Here is a 16527-nt window from a genome sequence, read left to right as displayed (position 1 = left end):
CTGCAGGATTTGCCCCTTCATTCCCTCCTGATCCTTCTCCAAGGCATTCCTGATCACCCCAAACAAATTAGTAACCTCTCATTTCTCACTTTCCTCCTCCTGCATCACACTCATTACCATATGACAATCTGTGTTTTTCCTTTTTTGTTTACTGCTCATGTCTCTTTCCAAGAAATAAGTTCTACAAGGTTAAGGATTCTGTTATTTTGTTGTTGTTTTATATTTTACAGATCTTAGTGGATACCGTGGTGCAATGTCCACATTTTTCCCTCCTCAGCTACTTGGAGTATTTCACTCAGATAGCTCACAGTTGAGTCCCTCTCCAGGTCCACTCTGCAGTTGAAGAGAGCTGCCTGGCACAAGGTATGCTCCCTTTTGGGAAGTGCCCACATCAATGGTGATTAATGGTTGGGTATAAAAGCTCAGCCCTACTTTTCCAACTGATGACAACTCGTAAGGGCCATCCCATCTTGAGAACTCATATGGGCAATGCTTGTAGCTTTTTTTTTTTTTAACTGCACCAATTCAAATTCACCCTCTTCCCAATCTTACTTTCTTCCCTTCTGCAGATGCTGATACTGAGAGCACAAATCCATAAGTTTCATGTGCACAAATCTCAACTTTAGAGTACTTCCCTGCACACCATGCCAAGGTCACAAATAAAGAAATGAAAAACACAGAGTCTAAGTAGTACCCGTCCAGGATCAGCAGCTACAGTAAGTATTGGCCAGTAGCCTGGCTAGTAAGTGGTGAGCCAGGATCAAATCCAGAGTCTACAGCTCTAGAATATGTGCTTTGAACCACTGCCTCCTATTGCTACTTACACAACTATCCTATATATATTTTTAGCAATGATATTTAAAGTATCTCAAATACCTTAGAGTGAATGCTTACAGAAGATCAGGAATTGGATTAGGGTTGGATAAACAAAGGGGAAATATAATAGAACAGTTGGCAATCATTAAGTCCCATGGACTGAGGTGTGTGATTAACTTAGATAATTACATTGAGTAGAACAGATGATTTCAGAATCAAAAGCGAAAGTGGGAAGGGGATGAGGAGATGTAATAATAGAATGTCATCAGACTGCTGGTAGAATTAATGATTTATATAAACCATAGAAGATGAGGTCTGGTATAGTTGTTGCAAAGAAGTATAAGAGGTAGGGCAATCTTGCAGACTAATTTCCTTCCTTCTTGAAGTTCAAGGACTGGCTTGGTTACCATATTTACTGCATAAAGTGCTCATCTTTTCTGATCTTCATCTACACATCCAAAAGCTGTTGTTGTGGTTTAAAAGGGTGGGATAAGGACAGGATAGCTAATGGGTTCAAAAATAGTTAAATAGAAGGAATAAGATCTAGTGTTTGGTAGCACAACAAGATGACTGTAGTTAACAATGACTTATTGTATATTTCAAAACAACTAAAAGAATACAATAGGAATGTTCCTAACACAAAGAAATAATAAATGCATAAGGTGATGGATACTCCAATTACCCTGATCTTATCATGACACATTGCATGCTTGTATCTAAATATTACATGTGCTTATAAATATGTACAACTATTACGTGTCCATAAAAATTAAAATAAATGTTATAATAGTGCTTTCTATAAACTATAGAGCATTTTATAAATAATTATACGTGAACATAGGGATTCTTACAGATTTAGCTAGTTCATATTTTGACATCAAGAAGAATTGTAATAAAATCTTCCCATCAATTTTAAAAGAATCTCTTTCTAAAAAGTTAAATTCCCTAAGAAATATTTTGCAATGCTTAGTGCCCTCACAAACATTCTTTCTTGTAAGTATACAGAATCTCCTACATTGTGACTCACTCCTATTTCTTCTTTATTGGTTTGCTATAGAGGCAATATGCCTGCCACTGTAGTTTTAAGAATAATTATGTACCGTTTTGAAATTTTAAACATTATTCCTTATTTCTTACCTATCTTGTGTAACTGCATTTCCTCTAGATGCATTTATCTTCCATTATGTGTATTAACACAGTGATTTCACTTCCTTTCAGGAGTCAGAGCTAGCTGTATCTTCGAAATACTGGCAACTGTATTGGATTCTTAGAGTTATTACTATCCCAGCATCAATACTATTAAGCCATGGACTTAAAATCACTAATTAAAAGATTCAAAATTCTAATTAAACCCTTCAGGGAAATTACATTCTTAGAGTATATGGGAATAAAGAGCAAAAGTAACATAAATTCTTTTAATTTCATTTTGAATTTTTTGGAGTTCAAAGTTATTTGCATTACTTTACTTTAATCATCTTTCTTATAGATACATATTATTGTTTCACTGATAAAATAAATGAATCTCCCAGGAAACTGAGAGTAAAAATCAAATAGGCATTCTTCAAGTCAGCTAAAAATCTAGAATGCAAATCTCCTGATTCATAATCCAAAGCCATTTCTATCATACTACACATAATGATTAACTTTCTTTTCCTATATATAGTTTTTAAAAACCCATATGGATGATTCAGACAAAAGTTTGTAGCATCTATTTCACATTCTTAAGCAATGTGCAGAAATTTGGAGAGCTATTACTGCTCTATTGGAAGAAAAAAAGTGATTTTTATTTGTAAAAGCTTATTCATGTGTGAAAACAAACTGTAGCCATGCTGATAACAAAGGTCCCCTTCTCCTCCCTTTTCATTTTCCATCATTCTCACTTTATTTTCCTCCTTCTGTTTGCTTTTTATATTTTTCCAATTTTGTTACCCATTACATGGTCCTCATTCATTCTATCTCTATTTCATTACTCCATTGTAATATTGTTCTTCTTTTAGGTAAAGAGAAAGCAAGATGGATTTCAACCTAAGAAGAGCTGAGATAAGATTTCAATTGAAGTTCAGATGGCTATACGCTCATCTCCAGCAGAACAGCAGCTCTCAGGTGTGGCAGAACAAAAAGAGGATAGCTTCTGCTTTCTTCCCATATATACTGCTTGGGAAGAATTTCAGACTTGTCATGCTTGGTAGAATTTCTTTATTAAATCAGTATTTCAGCAGAAGTTGCTTACAATTGACACCTGTCAGACTTTGGCTGTAATGTGAGCCCAAGCGCTTGGTGGGGGGAACAAAACATACAACCAAGATGAGCTGTATGTTTTGTTTGCCAGACTTTGAGTATGTTGCGTTTGCCAGACTTTGACCATGATAGTGGAGAAGTGGAAAAGGTATGCTGGTTGGAGAGGGAATTAGTACAGCAACATGGAAGGGAAAATTACTTAGCCTTTTACAAGCATATTTTATGGAATAAATATTCAATTCCTTGTTATTTACAGTATATTTAACATTTTATTTCTGCAGAGGAATAATTTTCTTTTCATAATTAGAATCATAATTTTTTCCATTGTGTGCTCAGAAGAGAATTTACATGTAATCTCCTTGAGTGTAAAGAATGTGTCATATTCATCTTTACAGCCCCAGAAATCTTGCAAAAATACCTAGGTTATAGTATTAGCTTCCTTCAAGTCAACCAAATTACTAAATATTATAAAATCCACATTAGAAAGACAAGGATTTTTAAAAAATTATCTCCAAGTTTCAAAGTTCTTAAAATATTTTTGCCAGTTTTTAGCAGTTCACATAGTCAGAAATAGCAGCCCAAGATCTACAATGTGTTGCCATGTAAACCTTTCTTGTTCTATCCAATATGTATATGAAGCAAATGCCTTAATTATGGACATCTTTAGTAACGTTATATGAAAATAATTTGTACTGGAATTTTTTCATTAAATAAAAACCATATGTCAACTGATTTTCTACACCAAACTTATCATAACAACAATTATCTGGATAATTCACATAAAAATAAGGCTTTTTATACAAATAATAGACATAAGTTTAATTTGACTTGTACATATCCAATAATAACCTATTAAAGAAGTATCTTAAAATTGTATGTAAATATATAAATTGTATAGTAAGTCCTGTGCTTCCTTTTATCTCATGAAATAAAAATATACTTATTGTATCTATGCTGTGTATCTTAAATTTTATTTCTATAAACATTATCATACAACTTCCCATAAGATGATATTAAAATTTAACTGTGGATTCTGCTCACGTACAGCAGGATAATACATTTATAATTATTTTGATAGTTAAAATATGGTTTTAATTTCACCAGACTTATTTATTTTTCAGAATCTAACAAAGATCTAAGCAATACATAAATATTTTTTAAAAAAACAGTAATAGAGATATTCATAGCATTGTCTTTATAATATGTCTGAAAGACTTATAGAGAAAAGCAGGGGTTAAAAATTATTCTTTAACCACCCACACACCTCTGAATTTTGAGAGGAGGCACCTTTAATACTTTTTCTTCCCGCAGTATTTGTTGCTTAAGGAAGTCTGTGGGTGGATGAGAGGTTATTATCCCTCCTACACACACCCGTTTTCTTATTTACAACATTAAACTTCCATATATAAGTACTTGAAACACCAATCGTTTTCTTTCTATCGCTTTCGGAAATTCTTTGGAATTTGGACCACATATTACCTCCCTGTAGCACAATTCACAGTTGTAGTTTATCTTGAATTTTTTTTTGTCAGGTGTGAATCTATCCAACAAGTTTATTTGATGTAGATGCCTTTCAAAACAAACGTTTTTGTTCGAAAACACAGTTCCATAAACGGCGGGTCCTATGTTCAAAACTAATAATACAAAATTATCTTTTGTATTAATGAGTTTTCTTAAACACTAAAAGAAGAGGATGCAGTCACTGAAATGGGACAGCCAAACGTTAAGATTTGTATGAAGTATCTGTATCTTATTACTCTACGAATTACCTTTAGGAGAGAAGGTATCTCTGTGGATCATGTTGGAAACACGGTAAACGTGTTTTATCTCAATACAGTTAACCGTTTGAATTGTTTCAGCTGAATAAATAGGTCAATAGTTAAAGATTTTAGAACTCCCTATAAAATGTACAATAACAAGTTAAAATAAATTTTATAAAACCTTTATGTCCCTTTTATATTGTAGTAAAAATGGTCTCTCAAATGCAGTAAATGACAGATGTACCCTTGTGCAAATGGGTTAAGCTTAAATTATTTTTAGAATAATCAGGTCTGATTTTCATTACTAATGTAATATTCATTCATGCTAAAATATAGGACAATTTTTAAAAAGTAATAGTTGATATATTTTTACATGATTTTAGATTTGTAGGTTTAATGATATCATTTATGATAGTCACACATGATGAATGTTTTACAAGTAAATTTGTTCACTTCACTCTTTTGTCCAATGTACTCCATTTTGGAATTATATTAACTTTTGTTAAAATAAGAAATTAGAAAACAACTATTAACCATACAAAGTGCTTGCCAAGTAAACCCAATTATTAATTAAATACACATTACTGAGAATATGTTATATAGAGATTAGTTAGAACAATCACTAGTTACAATTGTTGGATTAGCCAAACAATTACAAGTTATTCAATCACTTTTGCTTTATCCAAAAATAAAGGAAGCTGATTCCGGCCTCTTAATACCTTGGTAATACGAACTCTACAAAAACACAGAGGAACGTCTATCATCTGTGTAAGAGAGATAGCAAGTCAAATATATCTTAAGATTACAACCCAATGGATATGTCAACAGAATTTGTGCATGTCATTCTAAACTAGGTTTTTAGGTTTTAGTTACTAAGCATTTTTGGCATCCCCTAATAAAGAATTTAAAGAAAATTAAAACTAATAGTCTCACAGAGCAAAGTAACATGTAGACTAGAAAAACAAGCAGTTCTGTTGAGAAAAACCTGATCAGTCTCTAATTTTAAAAATTGTATGCAATTAGGAGCAAATACTCATCAGCACAATTTTCAGAACTGCAGTTATTTAAAAGAATAAGCTCAGAAATAAATGTGTTATATGCTTCTTTCTAAAGCAAACATTGGAAGTTGTTTTTGTTTTCTCCAAGTTACTATGAAGCACCTCTAACTGAAAGGAAGAGTGATTAAAAAACAGAAAAAGAGAAAGAAAATAAAGTGGTTTCCAAGTGATGTTTCACTCATATGGTATAAGTTATACATGTCATATTCATGAGATTAAAATTATTTCCTGAAAAAATGTCTTATTCAGATCACAAGACAACATAATGAACCAAAGATTTTAATATAAAATGCAACAGGGAAGAGTGAGTTTGACTTCACTTTCATTTGCATGTGCTAATAACAATGAATGAAAACTAGAAACTAGTATGTGAAACAAAGTTCACAACTTATTGTTAGAAAAATAAAGATATGATGTATAGTATGATAGGATAGTCAAGCAGAAAAAAGTAAATGATGCTTTAACAGAAAGAGAAATGAAGACATTCTTGGTATGTTTTATTTTGTCTTTAAAGATGCTAGAAAATTAACAAGACTGGTGGGTAAACAGTGGAACAGTTCAGTCTCAGCACAATATTTGCAAAATCAGGTAGTTTACATATAAAACTAAACAGCTAGAAAATATACAGAATTTTGCATAGAAACTATTTCCTTACAAAAGCAACATTTTTAAAAGTTAATTGATTTCTTAATAATAATATTCCCATGGTAAAACATCTACTGAAGGAACTGCCTTTTTTCCCTGTCTTTTTTTTTTCTTTAAGATTTAATATGTTATTCTAAGGTCTTATTCTCAAAACCTCTAGGGAAGCTTTCTTGGGAATACTATATTAATCAGCTAGGAAAAACTTTATTAGAAGTAGAGAAAGACTGTCCAGACATCAAAGGACTGTACAACATCATGTGACATTGAAACATATTCTATGCTTGAGTCTTGACTGCTGTTCAGTTTTAGACTTTAGGAAAGAAAATTGTGTTTCAATCTGCTGCTGTTCAGTTTTAGTCTTTATGAAAAAAAAAATGTGCTCCAATATGCTGCTCTAACTATGTTCTGTGGGTATTGCTTATTTGAACTAGTTAAACCTTTCATTACATAAGGAAACTTGATAAATCTCTCAAGTGTTTCCTGAACTAGATAAAGGGTGCATTAAATATCTGCCACCCTGAACCCAAGGCCTTCTTTTACTTATCTTTCATCAAATTTTGTATTTAAAAACTAAAATCAACTTGGAATAGCACATTTAATTATTTTACATAACTGAAGCAAGGTCTTGAGAGAATGTTTTTATTTGTTTTGTTTTTCTTAATCTTGAAATTATATATAGGTTGTGTTTTGTTTTCCTTTGTGTGTATAAAAGTCTAATTTTGTTTGAATTTCATTGGTAAAAGTATTTGGGACATTTACAATTTAGGTTCAATCTATAGGTAAAATCTTTATTTGGTAGTAAGTACATTAGATCAAACTTTTAAAGTTTCTCTCTCTCTCTCTCTCTCATCTTATATACTTCCCTAAACAAAACTAAATAATGGGAACATATATCATACTTTAGTAAAAATAACTATAGATTTAATCAAGGAAGCAAAGATAATATTTTACTTTCACTGGACTTAATTTTATCTTTTTCACTTTTATGAACTAAAGTTCCTTCAGTTTCAAATTATAAATCTGATAATTAAAACCTTGTCTATATGGTAGGTTATGTATGTCCTATTAGCACCTAGTAATTGAGAGCAGTGTCATATATTTAAAAATCCAATATTTAAATGATTTCTTCATGAATTCTTTCTTCCCTACCAAATATGCTTACATGCTTCTCTTCAGAAGTTTTTACATTATGCCCACTTATGGAGCCAAGATGGCCGAATAGGAACAGCTCCGGTCTACAGCTCCCAGTGTGAGCGGCACAGAAGACGGGTGATTTCTGCATTTCCGTTTGAGGTACCGGGTTCATCTCACTAGGGAGTGCCAAACAGTGGGTGCAGAACAGTCAGTGCAGCGCACTGTGCACCAGCCGAAGCAGGGCGAGGCATTGCCTCACTCGGGAAGTGCAAGGGGTCAGGGAGTTCCCTTTCCTAGTCAAAGAAAGGGGTAACAGATGGCACCTGGAAAATCGGATCAGTCCCACCCTAATACTGCGTTTTTCCAACGGGCTTGGAAAACAGCACACTAGGAGATTGTGTCCTGCACCTGGCTAGGAGGGTCCTATGCCCATGGAATCTCACTGATTGCTAGCACAGCAGTCTGAGATCAAACTGCAAGGCGGCAGCGAGGCTGGGGGAGGGGCACCCGCCATTGCCCAGGCTTGCTTAGGTAAACAAAGCAGCCAGGAAGCTCGAACTGGGTGGAGCCCACCACAGCTCAAGGAGGCCTGCCTGCCTCTGTAGGCTCCACCTCTGGGGGCAGGGCACAGACAAAAATTCAGCAGGAACCTGTGCAGACTTAAATGTCCCTGTCTGACAGCTTTGAAGAGAGTAGTGGTACTCCCAGCATGCAGTTGGAGATCTGAGAACGGACAGACTGCCTCCTAAAGTGGGTCCCTGACCCCCAAGCAGCCTAACTGGGAGGCACCCCCCAGTAGGGACAGACTGACACCTCACTCGGCCAGGTAACTCCTCTGAGACAAAACTTCCAGAGGAACTATCAGACAGCTGAATTTGTGGTCTCACGAAAATCCACTGTTCTGCAACCACCGCTGCTGACACTCAGCCAAACAGGGTCTGGAGTGGACCTCTAACAAAATCCAACAGACCTGCAGCTGACGGTCCTGTCTGGTACAAGGAAAACTAACAAACAGAAAGGACATCCACACCAAAAACCCATCTGTACATCACCATCATCAAAGACCAAAAGTAGATAAAACCACAAAGATGGGGAAAAAACAGAGCAGAAAAACTGGAAACTCTAAAAAGCAGAGCACCTCTCCTCCTCCAAAGGAACGCAGTTCCTCACCAGCAATGGAACAAAGCTGGATGGAGAATGACTTTGACGAGTTGAGAGAAGAAGGCTTCAGACGATCAAACTACTCCGAGCTACGGGAGAAAATTCAAAACAATAGCAAAGAAGTTAAAAACTTTGAAAAAAAATTAGACGAATGGATAACTAGAATAACCAATGGAGAGAAGGGCTTAAAGGAGCTGATGGAGCTGAAAGCCAAGTTTCGAGAACTACGCGAAGATTGCAGAAGCCTCGGGAGCCGATGTAATCAACTGGAAGAAAGGGTATCAGTGATGGAAGATGAAATGAATGAAATGAAGCGAGAAGGGAAGTTTAGAGAAAAAAGAATAAAAAGAAACAAACAAAGCCTCCAAGAAATTTGGGACTATGTGAAAAGACCAAACCTACGTTTGATTGGTGTGCCTGAAAACGATGGGGAGAATGGAACCAAGTTGGAAAACACTCTGCAAGATATTATCCAGGAGAACTTCCCCAATCTAGCAAGGCAGGCCAAAAATCAGATTCAGGAAATACAGAGAACGCCACAAAGATACTCCTTGAGAAGAGCAACTCCAAGACACATAATTGTCAGATTCACCAAAGTTGAAATGAAGGAAAAAATGTTAAGGGCGGCCAGAGAGAAAGGTCGGGTTACCCACAAAGGGAAGCCCATCAGACTAACAGCTGATATCTCGGCAGAAACTCTACAAGCCAGAAGAGAGTGGGGGCCGATATTCAACATTCTTAAATAAAAGAATTTTCAACCCAGAATTTCATATCCAGCCAAATTAAGCTTCATAAGTGAAGGAGAAATAAAATACTTTACAGACAAGCAAATGCTGAGTGATTTTGTCACCACCAGGCCTGCCCTAAAAGAGCTCCTGAAGGAAGCACTAAACATGGAAAGGAACAACTGGTACCAGCCCCTGCAAAAACATGCCAAATTGTAAAGACCATCGAGGCTAGGAAGAAACTGCATCAACTAACGAGCAAAATAACCAACTAACATCATAATGACAGGATCAAATTCACACATAACAATATTAACTTTAAATGTAAATGGGCTAAATGCTCCAATTAAAAGACACAGACTGGCAAACTGGATAAGGAGTCAAGACCCATCAGTGTGCTGTATTCAGGAAACCCATCTCATGTGCAGAGACACACATAGACTCAAAATAAAGGGATGGAGGAAGATCTATCAAGCAAATGCAAAACAAAAAAAGGCATGGGTTGCAATCCTAGTCTCTGAGAAAATAGACTTTAAACCAACAAAGATCAAAAGAGACAAAGAAGGCCATTACATAATGGTAAAGGGATCAATTCAACAAGAAGAGCTAACTATCCTAAATATATATGCACCCAACACAGGAGTACCCAGATTCATAAAGCAAGTCCTGAGTGACCTACAAAGGGACTTAAACTCCCACACAATAATAATGGGAGATTTTAACACCCCACTGTCAACATTAGACAGATCAACGAGACAGAAAGTTAACAAGGATATCCAGGAATTGAACTCAGCTCTGCACAAAGTGGACCTAATAGACATCTACAGAACTCTCCATCCCAAATCAACACAATATACATTTTTTTCAGCACCACACCACACCTATTCCAAAATTGACCACATAGTTGGAAGTAAAGCTCTCCTCAGCAAATGTAAAAGAACAGAAATTATAACAAACTGTCTCTCAGACCACAGTGCAATCAAACTAGAAGTCAGGATTAAGAAACTCACTCAAAATCGCTCAACTACATGGAAACTGAACAACCTGTTCCTGAATGACTACTGGGTACATAACGAAATGAAGGCAGAAATAAAGATGTTCTTTGAAACCAACGAGAACAAAGACACAACATACCAGAATCTCTGGGACACATTCAAAGCAGTGTATAGAGGGAAATTTATAGCACTAAATGCCCACAAGAGAAAGCAGAAAAGATCCAAAATTGACACCCTAACATCACAATTAAAAGAACTAGAAAAGCAAGAGCAAACACATTCAAAAGCTAGCAGAAGGCTAGAAATAACTAAAATCAGAGCAGAACTGAAGGAAATAGAGACACAAAAAACCCTTCAAAAAATTAATGAATCCAGGAGCTGGTTTTTTGAAAAGATCAATAAAATTGATAGACCACTAGCAAGACTAATAAAGAAGAAAAGAGAGAAGAATCAAATGGATGCAATAAAAAATGAAAAAGGGGATATCACCACTGATCCCACAGAAATACAATCTACCATCAGAGAATACTACAAACACCTCTATGCAAATAAACTAGAAAATCTAGAAGAAATGGATAAATTCCTCAACAAATACACCCTCCCAAGACTAAACCAGGAAGAAGTTGAATCTCTGAATAGACCAATAACAGGCTCTGAAATTGTGGCAATAATCAATAGCTTACCAACCAAAAAGAGTCCAGGACCTGATGGATTCACAGCCGAATTCTACCAGAGGTACAAGGAGGAACTGGTACCATTCCTTCTGAAACTATTCCAATCGATAGAAAAAGAGGAAATCCTCCCTAACACATTTTATGAGGCCAGCATTGTCCTGATACCAAAGCCTGGCAGAGACATAACCAAAAAAGAGAATTTCAGACCAATATCCTTGATGAACATTGATGCAAAAATCCTCAATAAAATACTGGCAAACCGAATCCAGCAGCACATCAAAAAGCTTATCCACCATAATCAAGTGGGCTTCATCCCTGGGATGCAAGGCTGTTTCAACATATGCAAATCAATAAATGTAATCCAGCATATAAACAGAACCAAAGACAAAAACCACATGATTATCTCAATAGATGCAGAAAAGGCCTTTGACAAAATTCAACAACCCTTCATGCCAAAAACTCTCAATAAATTAGGTATTGATGGGATGTATCTCAAAATAATAAGAGCTATCTATGACAAACCCACAGCCAATATCATACTGAATGGGCAAAAACTGGAAGCATTCCCTTTGAAAACTGGCACAAGACAGGGATGCCCTCTCTCACCACTCCTATTCAACATAGTGCTGGAAGTTCTGGCCAGGGCAATCAGGCAGGAGAAGGAAATAAAGGGTATTCAATTATGAAAAGAGGAAGTCAAATTGTCCCTGTTTGCAGATGACATGATTGTATATCTAGAAAACCCCATCGTCTCAGCCCAAAATCTCCTTAAGCTGATTAGCAACTTCAGCAAAGTCTCAGGATACAAAATCAATGTACAAAAATCACAAGCATTCTTGTACACCAATCACAGACAGAGAGCCAAATCATGAGTGAACTCCCATTCACAATTGCTTCAAAGAGAATAAAATACCTAGGAATCCAACTTACAAGGGATGTGAAGGACCTCTTCAAGGAGAGCTACAAACCACTGCTCAATGAAATAAAAGAGGATACAAACAAATGGAAGAACATTCCATGCTCATGGGTTGGAAGAATCAATGTCGTGAAAATGGCCATACTGCCCAAGGTAATTTATAGATTCAATGCCATCCCCATCAAGCTACCAATGACTTTCTTCACAGAATTGGAAAAAACTACTTTAAAGTTCATATGGAACCAAAAAAGAGCCCGCATCGCCAAGTCAATCCTAAGCCAAAAGAACAAAGCTGGAGGCATCATGCTACCTGACTTCAAACTATACTACAAGGCTACAGTAACCAAAACAGCATGGTACTGGTACCACAACAGAGACATAGATCAATGGAACAGAACAGAGCCCTCAGAAATAATGCCGCATATCTACAACTATCTGATCTTTGACAAACCTGACAAAAATAAGCAATGGGGAAAGGATTCCCTATTTAATAAACGGTGCTGGGAAAACTGACTAGCCATATGTAGAAAGCTGAAACTGGATCCCTTCCTTACACCTTATACAAAAATTAATTCAACATGTATTAAAGACTTACATGTTAGACCTAAAACCATAAAAACCCTAGAAGAAAGCCTAGGCAATACCATTCAGGAGATAGGCGTGGGCAACGACTTCATGTCCAAAACACCAAAAGCAATGGCAACAAAAGCCAAAATTGACAAATGGGATCTAATTAAACTAAAGAGCTTCTGCACAGCAAAAGAAACTACCATCAGAGTGAACAGGCAACGTACAGAATGGGAGAAAAGTTTTGCAACCTACCCATCTGACAAAGGGCTAATATCCAGAATCTACAATGAACTCAAACAAATTTACAAGAAAAAAACAAATAACCCCATCAAAAAGTGGGCAAAGGACATGAACAGACACTTCTCAAAAGAAGACATTTATGCAGCCAAAAAACACATGAAAAAATGCTCATCATCACTGGCCATCACAGAAATGCAAATCAAAACCACAATGAGATACCATCTCACACCAGTTAGAATGGCCATCATTAAAAAGTCAGGAAACAACAGGTGCTGGAGAGGATGTGGAGAAATAGGAACACTTTTACACTGTTGGTGGGAATGTAAACTAGTTCAACCATTGTGGAAGTCAGTGTGGCGATTCCTCAGGGATCTAGGACTAGAAATACCATTTGACCCAGCCATCCCATTACTGGGTATATACCCAAAGGATTATAAATCATGCTGCTATAAAGACACATGCACACGTATGTTTATTGCGGCACTATTCACAATAGCAAAGAGTTGGAACCAACCCAAATGTCCAACAACGATAGACTGGATTAAGAAAATGTGGCACATATACACCATGGAATACTATGCAGCCATAAAAAATGATGAGTTCGTGTCCTTTGTAGGGACATGGATGAAACTGGAAAACATCATTCTCAGTAAACTATCGCAAGGACAAAAAACCAAACACCACATGTTCTCACTCATAGGTGGGAATTGAACAATGAGAACTCATGGACACAGGAAGGAGGATCATCACACTCCAGGGACTGTTGTGGGTTGTGGGGTGGGGGGAGGGACAGCATTAGGAGATATACCTAATGCTAAATGACGAGTTAATGGGTGCAGCAAACCAACATGGCACATGGATACATATGTAACAAACCTGCACATTGTGCACACGTACCCTAAAACCTAAAGTATAATAATAAAAAAAAAGAAGTTTTTACATTATGCCTATCCGTATCAAAGATAACTTACAAACAAACAAATGAACAAGGAAGGTTAACTGGAGATAGAGTATGATTCATAAGTATGCCAAATAATTTGCATGGTATATACATGTACTTAATATGGTGACAATTTTTTATGTTTTCATCTTTCCTAAAATGCAAAATATGAATTTGTCTTAAATATCTGAAATGGAACATATGTAAGTAAATATACTTAATAATATTCACCAGTAATTCTTCAAATATGTAAAAAGGCAACTCCTACCTCCATCTCCAGATCCTGATCCTGCATCTGTGGGGGGAAAAATTATATTTGCTAGTAAAACATATTCAAAAATATTTATGACTTTTTAAGCTCAAGTTTATTTTCTTAGTTTAATACTGCAATAATATTGTTTGAGAAAATTACTAATATTTAATTCAAAAATGTACAATCACATCAATTTAATATCTATTAATGTAACTTCTAAAATAAATTATCCATCATTTTTATTCCAAAGCTTACGAAAACATTATTGCCCAGTTTGGAAAATTTCCTAATCTCAGCTATGAAAAATTCCTCATCTTGACAGGCTGGATTTGGTGCCCTTAGCAAAATAAAGTATTAAAAATGAGATGTTTGTAACAATCAGTAAGTTTCAGAAATTAAATAGTCTAATGCGTGTTGCAAATAAACCCATAATTAAGGCTTATATTCTTAGAAATTGCATATGAACAAAAAGAAAAGCAGTTTAAAAAGAAATATATTTTATATGGGTGTTGATATGTTTTACGAATACCACAATTGTGGATGATTCCATCTGTGTCAAATCATCCTTTGTTTTTGAAGTCAGTAGAAGAGAGCTTAATTTTTGCCTTTGTGCTTAAAGTCAGATATTCACTAAATGATTCTTGCAGAAAAAATCATACTTCCTCTTCTGGATTTTTCTTTCACCACTTCTTCTCTCCCCTTCCTTCCATTAATTACAATTGGTCAAAGTTGTCTATTTCTGGGAAAGTTATTCCCAGAAACACGCAAAATTTCAAGTTGAAATCAAAACCATTACGATTCCATCTGCTTCTACTTCTTAAGTGTAGACATCATCTTCCTTCTGACTTTCCATTTTTGTTTGTTCACAATACATTTGGTTATGTATTTTAATGTTAATACAGGGAAAAAAGATTAATATTGATATTCTCTGCCTGATGTGCCCTCATCCCACAGTGAAATCTCACCCAGGGTTCAAGACTTATACCAAATGCCACCCTTAAGAATTTATGGTCCAATTAAAATAAAACATTACTTTTACTTGTTTGCTTCCATGATTCTTTATTGAGAAGCATCACATAGAGGCATGGTGTATGAAAATCCACAGAAGGCTGACAAATATGGAAGAAGGAAGGCCTTCCCAGCAGCCCTCCTTTTTGTCATGTATTGGCATTAGCAGTACCATGAAGGAGCAGTAGTTTGAACTGTCAGTCTTGTTGGAGGCCCACATTAACTAAATTTATAGGGTCTAACACTATTATATTAGAATGTCAAGTAATCAATTAACTATTAATGTGACAGGACGTATGTCTTTGGACCAGCATATCTTTTCCTTAAAGGCAAGTTAATTGGTAAAATAATTTATGATAAAAATTATTCTTAGTAAATGTAGAATCAGACAAGGATTTTAATCATAAGAATTGACTGTTTAATGATAATAGACCAAGAAAGACTGATGAATTCATATTGATATTAGAATATTCCTACCAACTAAACTGACTGTCATAAGTCACAACATCGTCTCTTGATAAGTGCTTGAGTCCTTAATGTTTGTCAAGTTTCCTTTTTGTATACTTTCACAGACAAAAATTTTAGTTGATTGCATTAATTTGAAAGCTTAATTCAGTATTAGTTATACTCATTCGGGGCTAAGTAACAGGTTGTAGTATTACAGTGATAACACATTCTAAATATATTTTAGTTAAATGTATATAGTTTCTTTTAAATTTTCCCCTATAAACTTCTTTAAGTCAAGGAAAATATGTTGTTCATCACGCTACACTTATATGAACATAATGGGAAATGCATAAAGGCTTAGGAGCTACAAACTCCAAACCTTACTCATTGCGTGATAGAGAAATGTTATTCAACCTTGCTAAGCATATTCCTCCTCTATTCGATGTGTATAGTAATATCTATCCGATTGGGCTATTTTGAGGCTTACTGCACAGTAGCATATTTTAAATGCTTAAGCACTGTCTGGAACATAATAATTAAAATGTAGAGTAAACATCTTGCCTATTCATCTACAAGTATTCTAATAAATACATATGATTGGGGAAAATCAGAAAAAAATGCCAGTAGTATTTTAGCTTGTATTTTCCACATGCATTTCTAAAACTTCAAGGGGCATGGTCCTTAAGACAATATTAGATTTGACACAAATGAAACAGCCAGGAAAAAAAAGAAGGAATAGTTTAGAAAAATGATCACTTAAGTCCATGGCATCATTATGAAATCGTTATGGGAGGCTTTAATGTTTTTCTCTATTATATAAGTCATCTTGGCCAACTGATGATAAATAGCCTACTAAAGTCTTATTAGTGAGACAGAAACACCTAAGAAAAGAAGTCATGCTGTTAGACCTAAATCTGAGCTCCTAGTTAATGCATTTCCTACAAGGC

The 16527-nt window shown here is 35.4% G+C and overlaps 1 protein-coding gene across 1 annotated transcript in view; it reads right to left on the bottom strand.

Moving 5' to 3' along the window:
* Nucleotides 1-16527, bottom strand: part of TMEFF2 (transmembrane protein with EGF like and two follistatin like domains 2) — a 255675-nt gene that overhangs the window by 226014 nt on the left and 13134 nt on the right. The window contains exon 4 of the mRNA XM_032755106.2: nucleotides 14141-14167. Coding sequence (XP_032610997.1) covers nucleotides 14141-14167 — 27 coding nt within the window. The remainder of the gene's footprint in view (nucleotides 1-14140; nucleotides 14168-16527) is intronic.

This window comes from Hylobates moloch, unplaced genomic scaffold, assembly GCF_009828535.3.
Source record: "Hylobates moloch isolate HMO894 unplaced genomic scaffold, HMol_V3 SCAFFOLD_1, whole genome shotgun sequence".
NCBI classification, from domain to species: domain Eukaryota; kingdom Metazoa; phylum Chordata; class Mammalia; order Primates; family Hylobatidae; genus Hylobates; species Hylobates moloch.
The sequence above is the reverse complement of the archived record's forward strand: the minus strand, read 5'-3'. Positions and strand labels throughout refer to the sequence as shown.